Below are 11,301 nucleotides of genomic sequence, written 5' to 3' on the forward strand. Positions count from 1 at the left end.
CAAGAAAAAAAAAGTGAAAATAATACGCTTCGACCTGCATTTAGACTCCGTAGTTCTTTCTTTGGATGTGGATAGTATTTTCCATCCATCCTGATTGGAATTGCATGACCTCTTTTAAGAGGAAATATTCTTCCTAAAAATGGTTGTATACAGTTGGGTTTTTTGGCGTATTGAGTTTCTTTAAAAGTGGGTCATATTTACAATGTAATACAATTCATAAGCATTAGTTGGGATTCTCACATCAAATACAATCAAAACATCATTGAATCTAAAAAGCAAGGCACCCAGCTAAGAAAGGAAACTTGGAATTAGTTGGTTTCAGTTGATCCAGTATTTAAAGCAAAGAAAACAGGGCATCGAGTTGGCTGAGTAGCTTCAAATTACATGCAATTTTGAATCATCATATCAGATTACCAACATTAATTTCTTCACTGATTTTAATAGCACCAAACCACATAAATACAGATATAGTTAAACTTGAAATCAATGGGAGGTCATTGTCAAGTTTCTCTCAAAGGATTCTCTTATAACTTAGATTAATTGCTATCCAAAGTAAACAATAAAAAACTAACATGCCACTTGGGTGAATAGTATAGAAACTTTTATGTAAACACAGCTCAAAATGTATTCACGATGATACACAATTATCACAAAAGCATGATGTATCATTAAGTCCATAATATGGCAGATGATGCGGTGGAGAACCTCGTTAATGTATTAACAGCCCACGACTCTCATGCTCGACCAAGACCACAAAATGTGTGTTGGGAGGATCCACAGTTCCCAGGCATTACACATATTTACTCTTCTATACAGTTCAGAGGAACCCTAATTACCTTATGTTAATCTTCAACATTTAGAGGCGCTACAGGATTAAATAATGGTCTCTCTTTCTTCGCTTGTATTTTACCAAAGTTGGACTCAAACTCTTTTTTGGTTCCATTTAAGTTTTCTAGATTTCCATTCCTTATGTTATATCCCAAAGCATTTAGTTTTCTAATTCTATACTGTACAATTTGTGGTGTTAACTCAAGTACCATTGGTGTCTCTCTTATTTGAGATAAAGAAACTCCTTCTTTCAAAAGACCCTGAATTCTCTCTTCTAAAACTGGGACAGTATAGTACAAAAGGGCAGGGCATTTTAAAATCAATTCCTTCAGGTCCTGATCGGTGCATTTAAAAGTGTTCTTAGCAAAAGTGATGCTTTCTTGTACGCTAGTAGGGGAGAGCTGAAAAAGAAATCCTTTGAGTTTGGACAAAAGTTGGAGAACTTCCAAGTCTGTGAAGTCTTGTTTCTGAAGAAATTCCAGTGTTTCTTTTATAGGAGTGGAAGAATTTAACAAAATAAATGGGTCTTGACTCAACAGTTTCAGTAGCCAGACTTTCATGTTGGCTTGGGAGCCCCCTAAATTCAAGTAACTTTCCTGTAACATCTTGACAGTTTGTTTATTCTTCTCCATAGAATTACAAAAAATATTGGGTGCAGTTGTCAAGAACCTACTAATGACTACATTCTTGAGTCCCAGTTCTTGGAAAAATTTGATATTAAGCTTTTGATTCTCCTGGTTTTTAACAATAAAGAAAGATTCTGGAAACTGTTCTATTAATGTCACTAACTCGTTTTTATTTCGGCAGACAGACTGCCACAGGTCTATCTGGGCATTAACTGCCGTTGGACTACAAAGGATAGCTTCTGGACAGCGTTCTAAGATGTGAGCGATGGCAGTTTCATGAGTGCCTAGTTTTTGCAAAACAGTGGCAATTTCTTCAACATAAGTTTCCTCCTTGAAAAGCCCCCATCCCTTTGCTCTTCGGATTTTCCTGATGTCCACTGATAACCTGCAGAGGCTTCCCACAGTCATGTTATTCTCCTCTTTGGGCTGTTGTTTGTCAGGTGTAGAGGTGAAGCACTTTAAGAAAGGTTCATACTTGAATGCTTCAGTCTTTTTATAAGAACACAGTGAGCATGGCCGGGATCTCAACAGTAACATCCTAAACATGCCTCTCATCCCTTTGCCAATGCCTCCCACCATGGTCGAGTTGGCAGTGTGTTTAATAATCTGGAAGAAAGAGAAAACAAGATCAATGATGCCACATATTTTCCAATTTGAGGTGCTTCTAAGGTAGGAGATAGTTTGATTTTAAAACAAGCCAACTGAAATCACGATGAAATTTTTGATTCAGGTTAGTCCAATTGCCTGCCAAAAGTTAATTAGCAGTTTCCTATTTCAGCAGTGCTTCCACTACCAAAAGTTGTTCCTCAAAACAGCCCTTGAGAGATAGGTACTGTTGACATTATCATCTTCTTGTTAGAGACAGAGCCTTCCAGGGAAGTTAAATGACCTTGCCCAAGTTCACCAGAGGGGAACCCTGGCAGCTGTGGCCTGTTATACAGTACAGCGCCATGCAAGCTTCATTTTGAGAAGATGTGCACAATACTTTAGAAAGCAGTAGCTTATTTGCATAGATATAAAATTAAAATGAACTCGAATGTAGTCATGCAAAAGCAGGTATTTTAAGTCATTAAGGTACGTGAATGCTGATTCAATAGGTCAGTGGGAGATTTGAGAGACATTTTTAGCATTCCTTAGGAAGATAGCCACTATTACCAACCCAGTATAAAATTCCAGTTAAATCAATTCTGGGAAATGTCCAATAAGATGCATAATTAAAACATGCTTTCTAATTTCTTTTTTAATTTAAGGCTGGTAAAAATGAGAATATTGAATCAGAATTATACAGGAAGGGGATGTTTCCTTGTTAACAGATGCCAATTTCCTCTTTATTTCCTTACTAATTAAGGAAATTTTCATTTCAGAAATATAATTGTCACAAAAAATAAGACCAGCAAGAGCCAATCTTTAAGAAACTGTTTCTTCCAAGGCAGTTGGCTTGAAATTAGGGAAAGTTGCCACCAAGTTATTGGTGGTACCCTGGTACATCTGGCTAACTATGAAAGGAAGGCTGCTGTGTTTTTAATCATAATCACGGTCTAAAATAGAAAAGTACATTTATTGCAGAATAAAGTAAATTTAAATTAAAATTAAAAACAGAGGCAGCCTTTTAATAGTAGAAAGAACTGGACCAAGAAGTGGGAGACTTGGGTTTTAGTCCCAGACTGTATGTGTGACTGACTGGTCACTTCTCTGGGCCTCCCCACCAGTAGAAGAGGAGGCTGAGCTCGATGGTGCCTTAAGACATTCACAGGAAACAAAGAACTTAATGGTTAATTACTGCTTGTCTGCTTTTTTTTTTTAAACTTAATTCCACTAAGCTGTGTGACAGCTTGTAAATCATGTTATGCACCACTTTGTGACTATTTGCTCTTCTGTGACATGGAGCCCTTCCCACTTCTGGCTGATTCTGAGGTGGTTTCTTTCCTCAACTGTGATTAAGGTAAGGATCAAATCCTCAGCTCCAGCCCTTCCTTCCTCACCTTGTCTTGTCCCCAGTCTCTGACTCGTCCAGTGCACTTTCATCTCAGACCACAGCAGACTGGTTGAGGGGTCTCTGCTGGATTGTTTTTTTCCTTTGCTATTTCTAGTAACAAACAGCTTCCTCTCACTGACAGGATTTAGCCATTTGGTGTTGCAAGAATGTGCTGGCAATCTTGTTCCTGTTTTTTTAATTGAATTTTATTTTTCCATTTCAAATTCCCTCCCTCTGCCACTCCTCCCACCCATTGAGAAGGCATGAAATACAGTATCTGTTATACAAATGAAGTCATGCAAAACATTTCTGCACCAGTCATGTTCTGAAAAAAGATCTGCTTCCATCTGCACTCTGAGTCCATACTGTATCTCTGGAGGTGTATAGCCTTTTTTCATGAGTCCTTTGGAATGTCTTACATCACTATACTGAGCTAAGTCTTTCACAAATGAGCATCCTTACAATATTACTGTTACAATGTCACCCTGGTTCTGCTCACTTCACTTTGTATCAGTTCATCTAAGTCTTCCCTAGGTTTCTCCTGAAACCATCCCTCTTACACAATAATATTCTATCACATTCATAGACCACAGCTTATTCAACCATTCCCCAGTTGACAGGCATATGCCCTCAATTTCCACTTCTTTACCACCACAGAAAGCGCTGCTATAAGTATATTGGACATATAGATTCTTTTTATCTTTGATGTCTTTGGGATACAGACCTAGTAGTGGAATTGCTGGGTCAAAGTATATGCAGTTTTATAGCCCTTTGGGCATAGTTCCAAATTGCTCTCCAGAATGGTTGGATCAGTTCACAATTCCACCAACAGTGCATTAGTGTCCCAGTTCTTTTCAAGTTATCTTTTGCTGCTTTTCTGCCAAATTTGCTTCCACTTCTGCTTTTGTTTCATTCTCTTCTCTAATATTTGTTCATTGTGCCACGAGACTCTCTCTGCATTTTTTCCCCCTTCTGTGATTTATTAATCTATTGGTTTACTTGCCTGGGAACTTGGTTTAACTTCAGCTGTCTCCCTGCACTTTTGGTCTTTCATCGTTTCTCTTATGTTCTCAGTCACATGTCTGTCTTCTACCTCCTCATGCTGGGGAGAGAGGGGGTAGGGGAGTGCAGGAGCCCAGTCCTGGTGCCCACTCAAGAGTAGTCCCCACTGCAGAGGGTAGGGGAATGATATCAGCACCAGCTGATTTTCTAGTTTCCTTTCCCTTCTCCAGCACTAGAAGCTCATTCCCCCGTGCTCTACACCACATCTTCTTCCCCTCTGCCTGGGCAGAATTGGCACTTGCTGCCTCTTGTGAGGTAGAGGAAGAATGAACTCAAGGCTGAATATTCCAGTGACATGAAATGACAAGGGACAAGGCAGAGACCCTCAAAGCCAGACTGATATTCATACTATGGACCTGTGCCTGTGCCCAGCTCACGAAGTGGGGCTGGGGGCAGGGAGCTCAGTGGGTGCTCCCTGCAAAGATTACAAAGATTTTTATAGTCCCCCTTTGCTGAAGTATATAATATATGAAAATGCTGTTTTATAAGGAACTTAGGGCCTAGACCAAACCGTTTTTGAGTAAGGAGAACAAACAGCAAGCAGTTTGTCCTCAGCATCCCTGACTACAGCTTACTGACTGGTTGGTCTCCTGTTGAAGATGTTGAGCTTCCATTGCTCTCATTAAAAAACAAACTCCATAAAGTTATTAATCCTTCATATCAGAGTTGTCCCCCTAACCCCTCAACTTGCATGGAAAGAAAGTCTGAAGACAATTTTATGAATGGTGTGAATTTCTCCCCCCTATTATAACAGGTCCAGAGAGGGGAGATTAAATTCTTATAATACAGCCGTTTAATCCTGCTACTTCCCATCTGATTTAGGGACTGAAATGGCTTTACAGCATCGCTTTGCCTGGCTTTGTCTGTAGAACCAAGAAGAGGAGCTTCCTTTTGTCTAGGTGATTAAAAGGACCTTAGTTTGATCCTGTTTAAACAAAGGGGTGCAAAGCCCTTAGGGTAGGTGATGGGGTATGGTATAAGGAGGAATAACAGGAACTAGCATTTTCATTACAAGGCTCTGACTCAAAAAAGGCTGGAAGATATGTACCACAACTACTTTGATCCCCATTTTAGAGATGAGAAAGCTGATGCTCGGCTAGCATCCAGACCTTTAGAATGTAATGGGGGTGGAGGGGAGGGGCTCACACAAACAAGCATGATGAAATCTAAAATGTGACAGTACCTTGGACCTTCTCTCCTTCCTTCCTTCCTTCCAGAAGCCTGAGGAGAGATAATTTTCATCTGTGGGGAAGGGGTGAGGAAATGGGCACCTGGGAAAAGGAGTCTCTTTTCAGGCTTACAGGATGGCATGACTAGAGGTGCTTTGGCTGGAAAACAATGGTGATAAACGGGGAGTGGTCTCACACAAGCATGGAGAGACCAGAAGGGCGGGCTCAGGAAGTGAAATGTGATCTAGCAGGCACTGAGGAGCCAGCGAAGATTTTTGAGTAGTGGAGTAACAGGACCATAACATTATAATAGGATTACTCTGGCAGCCCTGTGGGGAATGGAGGCAGGAAAACCAGCATGGCTGCAGTAGAAGTGGAGATGAGGAAGGGGCCACTTGCATCTGGATGGATCTGTGGAGTGAGAGCCTGGGTAACCAGAAGGATGCGGGGTTTTCTATTTAAGGTTCTGTTGGGTAGCGATATCAATAGGTTTGAAAATACAGTACTGGAAATCTGGGGAGAGGGCGATATATAAGAGAGAGGAGACTTAGATGCATTTGTGATAACTGAATCCATGGGGGTAGATGAACTCAGAAAGGAAGAGTATGTTATAAAGAAGAGAACCTAAGATGGACCCTTGAGAAACACCCATTGTACATCTATACCCCAGAAAGGGGCAAAGAAAAAGGAAGACTCTTATGTACAAAAATTTTTGTAGCAGCTTTTATGTAGTAGCAGAAAGTTAGAAATTATAAGAGGGGTTGGTCCTAGCTGAACAAATCATGGTAAATAAATATAATGGGATATTATTGCACTGTAAGAAATGATAAAAGATAGTTTCAGAGAAACTTGGGAAAACTTGGATAAACTGATACAAGTGAACAGGATGGACCAGGGTAAGAGGGTATAATGGCGCCATATTGCTACTTGACTGCTGAAAGAGAGGTGAAGCACCCAGGTGCAAGAATGGGACATACTCTTTGGACACAGCATGGTCATCCATTTTGCTTGCTATTTATGTATATTTGTTTTTCTTTAAATATTTTTTTGAAGGGAGATGGGAAGGTGAAGAGATTAGGGTGTTACAGGATAGTGTTAGGGTTGCCATTAAAAAAAGAGTCAACAAAGCATTTTTTTTAAATGCACAGAAGAAAACAAGGAAGGCCAGAAGGAAATATAGACAAGTAAAACAACTTTGAAAGTTGTATTGAATTTATTATGTACTTAAAAGGAAAAGCAATCTGGCTGTTTCATGTATGATCATCTCCTGTGTTTTGCATTGTATATGTAAAGGCTCATTTTATTTGGTGTTAACTGCACAATTTAAAAAACTTAAAAGAAGAAGATGAGGAACAAGGATAAAGCTCTGTTGGTTGTTCAGAATGAAAGATGTGTGTTACTTGTCTAAGAGGCAGAATCTGGTGCTTAAAATATTTCAAATGGTATCACTTTAAATGGTCCTTCTGCAGTGAAACATTCATGTTTTCAGAATCTCCAGCAGAAAGAGGAATGTTTAATGCTCCCTTTGGGATTCTGGATCTTGTGGGTCTGGATTTGTCTCCAGATCCACAGGCCTTTCTCTTCCTGAGGTGTAGCCATTTTGCATTATGGAAAGGATTTCCAGCCTGTCCACAAGGCTTCCTGAGTTCTCCACCGTGGGCAAAGCACACGTGAAATTATAAAGGAAGCCAGTGTTCTCAACTTTCCTGGAAAGTCACAGTCCTTCCATATATTGCAATCGTAACACTATTAGTGTCTGTAGACTGAGAGAATACAAGGAACAAAGTGACTCTGAAGTCAGTGTGGGGGTTGACACATCTCCGCGTAACTGAACATGATTGCTCCCTCTGCTGAGGCGCCCTATTCCAGAATTATCAGCTATTATCACCACCAGAATTACTCTGTAGAATACTGACTGTGGTCACACCCATAGGACAATCACCATTTCCCCTCATGTGGGTCTCTTCCTTCTCTCCCAAGAGGTCCCCCCCACTGCATACCCAGTTCCCTCTCCTATGACCTGGCTTCTTACTTCCCTGAGAAGGCTGGTCAGACCCCTTCTTATGGGAGCTCTCGGCTTTCCTTTCGGGTTCCCCCAAAGTCCCTGTTGTCTTTACCATCTTCTGCAAAGCGAAGCCCTCCCTCCGTGTTCCTGATCTCTGCTGCCTCCTGCACCTCCTCCATCAGTCTCTCACCTGTTCCTCTGCCCCACAAATTTTAATAACTTACATAGCTACACCCTCTTACAGAATGCTTTTACTGAAACAACGCCACTTGTCCTCACATCCGTCTGACATTTACTGAGGTTATGACCTTGGTTGGGTAAGTCACACTTAACCCAAACCTCAGTTTCTTCAGCTGTAAAATGAAGGGGTTGGCCTGGACAGCCAGTGAGGATGCCCTGGTTAGGCGCTGGAGTGTTTGGTTCAAGGACAAAGGAAGCCTGTAAACTGGCTCTCAGACTGGTGGGGCAGTGAGGGGTCAGAGGACTGGAAAGCCATAAGATGGGCGTGGTCATGAGGGGCTTTAAAAGCCAAACAGAGGATTTGATTAATTGATGGCTGGAGGTAATAGGGAGCCCAGCGATTTACTGAAGGAGGAGAGAGTGGGGAGGTGACATGGTCAGCCCATGCTTTAGTGGTCAGTTTGACAGCTGAGTGGAGAGAGCCTTAAAACAGGAGAGCAGCCTGCATCGGGTCAGTCTGGGCATGAGGTAATGAGGGCCCGCACCAGGGATGAGGGAGCTCTGTCTGAGAGAAGGGGGCGGATAATATGGGAACATCTGCCTGATGGGATGTGAGGAGTCCAGGATGGCGCCGAGGCTATGAGCCTGGGGAATGAGAGGGTGGAGGGGCCCTGGACAGTAAGAGGAAATTTAGAGGGCAGCAGGGTTTGGGGGGAAAGCTGATGAGTTTATGGGACATGCAGCACGGAATGTTCAGAAGGCAGCTGGAGACGCAAGCCTGGAGAACATCTGTACAGCGCTATGATTCTCTTCTTTGTTCCTCACACCATCCCTGGGAGGTGGGTGCTGTTATCACCCATTTTACAGATGAGGAACCGAGGCGGCCGCATGAAGCGACACTCGCCCAGGGTCACGCACACTCAGACACTAGATCACATTCTAACTCCAGGCCTGGCGCTCTGTCCACTACATGAGATCGACAAGCCCAACAGTGTTTAGGGGGAAGAGGGCCCGGGGGAGGCTTATGGGCGTCCATGGTGAGCGTAGGCGGGATGAAGACCCTGAGAAGTGGGAGAAGAGGAGAGACTGTTAAAGAAGGGGTGGGCCTTGCAGAGGCCAGCGAGGATGGAGGCTGAGAAGAGGCCATTAGATGGGGCAGTTACGAGATCGCTACCTCGGGCGGATGTTCCAGCTGCATGGAGATCCGGAAGAGAGGGGGAAGGAAGAGATTGAGGGGGCTGATGGGCAGGGGAGATGATGACAAAGGTGGCGATCTGGAGGGCGGCGTGGAAGGGGAGCTACAACGATCCCCTCCACGTGCGGCAGGGCCGGGGGCGGGGGGGAGAGAAAATGACTAGAACGGGGGCGTCAGCGACAGAACCCAGAGGAGGGGGATGGGCGGGGGACCTCCGGCCAGGGCAGGGGTCGGGGCTGGAGGCCCCCAGTTTTGCGGGATGGGGGGGACGGGACCACCCCGCCCCACGCCGCGTGAGCCAGAGCAGTCAGTGAGTTAGAGCTGGCGCTGCCCGAGTTCCTCACCTGCCGGGGAGGCCAAACCAGAGAAGACACAGCACTCCGAGCCCGGGCAGCCGAGCCTGACTCCTTTCTTCCGGCAAGCTGACCTTTACCTCCGCCAAGGTCCCGCCTGAGCCAATCATGGCTCACCGTAGCCTCGGCTCAGCCTATCACAGCCCAGTCAGTATTGCTTCACCTCAGCCTATCATAACTCAGACCGGCTCTTCCCAGCCTTGCGACCCTATCACAACTCAATGTAGCCTCCGCCTTAGCCCAGCCTATTACGTAGCTGAACATAGCCTGGCCTGAGCCTATCATAGACGAGTATAGCCTCATCTCAGCCTATCGTAGCCTCGCTTGGGTATTTCGGGGCGGGAAACAGACCACGTCTTTTATAGACTGTTCCAAACACTTTTCAAGAGGGGTGGGCGCCTCGGAGAAAAGAGGGACTGGACTGTACCAATCACATTTCATGCAATCCACAAACTAAAGGATTGCTAAGCTCAGCAGACCGCCAAAATCAGACAGCCACAGTCAGAAAGCCGCGGGTTCAAGTCCTGCCCTTGACACTTATTGGCATCATGACCCTGGGGTCAAGTCATTAAAACTCTCTGTGCCTGGGCAACTCTCCTAAGACTGTAAATCGTAGGAGTTGCTGATCTCCGTTGGTTGTAGTCAAACGATCAATTAATCAAGTAAGGACCAGGGACAGCTACAAAAATCACAGAAACGGTTCCTGCTCTCTGGGGACGAAGGGGTTAGGGCAGTGTGACGACTGTGCCCCATGTGTGGTCTTGGGGTGCCATCGTGTGGATGGAGACCTCTCAGAGGATCCTCCTAGCGGTCCCACACTTCTCCAAGGGGCTTTAATTCTCAGCCATTCTGCTTTTCCAGGCTCAGAGAGAAGGGGTGCTGCGCTACAGTTATACGTCTGCTTCCCCCGGGACCTGGAGGGACTTTCCACAATGGTCCTTAGGGTGCAGTGGCCGAGGGTCACGGGTCTTCTTGAATGATATTTCCATTAATAAGGCCACATTCATTTTGGAGGTTGAGCCATTTGATGATCGCCAACAAGGATCTGGGTGCCAAGAACTCTCTGGGTCTTGGGTAGCTGTGGGTTATTTCTCTGGTGATGGAGAGTGTGTCTCACTGCAATACAGGTAGGACCCTAGGCAAGTCACTTAACCTGTTTGCCTCGGTTTCCCCAGCTGTAAAGTAGGGATAATAATAGCATCTACCTCAAAGAATTGCTTCCAGGATCAAATGAGATGTATTTGTGAAAAGTGCTTAGCACAGCGCCTGATAGGTACTATGCATATTTGCTATTATTAAGTATCACAGGGATCCTTCAAAAAGGCGAGGCCCTTGGTTCCTAAATTTTTGTTTATGGGTCATTAACAATTTGAAGGGACAGGGAAAAGCCGAGCTAACCGGCAGGAGCTGCGGCCAGGTTTGTGACCACAAAATATTTTTTTCTAAATTAACCTCCCAGAATTCTTTAGGAACTCACCTACTGGGTAAAGTGAGGTACAACTATATTTTCTCAAGTCTAGCAAAATAAATACAAACAGCAGCTTTCACAACCGCCTTGGGAAGTAGGTGCAATTATCACCCCTATTTTATAGATGAAGAAACTGAGACCTAGAGGTTAAATGACTTGTCCAAAGTCTATCTATCACCACCCATTGAGAGACAGAGGACCGAGAAAGAGGGGTGGAGGAGCAGGAGGGGAAGGGACAGAGGCAGAGGGAGATCATGAACCTCATTGATAAGGTCACCTTTGAAGAAGTCATCCAGATGCCACTTGAAGACTTCACTTGACAGGGAAACTCCCAGTCAATGACATTCCATTTTTGTAGATTTGTTTGGGTCTTTTCTGTGTTTTTCCTGCCCTGTTCCATCCTGTGTAACTCTTTCCAGTTTTTTTTTATCCAACCTATT

At 44.1% G+C, this 11,301-nt stretch overlaps 1 protein-coding gene across 1 annotated transcript; it reads right to left on the reverse strand.

The window, feature by feature from the left end:
• Window positions 1–341: 341 nt before the first annotated feature.
• On the reverse strand, window positions 342–9,471 carry MTERF2 (mitochondrial transcription termination factor 2). The gene is made up of 2 exons (XM_036759585.1): window positions 9,385–9,471; window positions 342–2,060 (listed from the first exon to the last, which is right to left on the reverse strand). The coding sequence occupies exon 2, from the start codon at window positions 2,031–2,033 to the stop codon at window positions 843–845; it is 1,191 nt and encodes a 396-aa protein (XP_036615480.1). The 5' UTR covers window positions 2,034–2,060; window positions 9,385–9,471; the 3' UTR covers window positions 342–842.
• Between the last annotated feature and the right edge of the window lie 1,830 nt (window positions 9,472–11,301).

Source organism: Trichosurus vulpecula, chromosome 5 (assembly GCF_011100635.1).
Source record: "Trichosurus vulpecula isolate mTriVul1 chromosome 5, mTriVul1.pri, whole genome shotgun sequence".
In the NCBI taxonomy this organism is placed as follows: Eukaryota; Metazoa; Chordata; class Mammalia; order Diprotodontia; family Phalangeridae; genus Trichosurus; species Trichosurus vulpecula.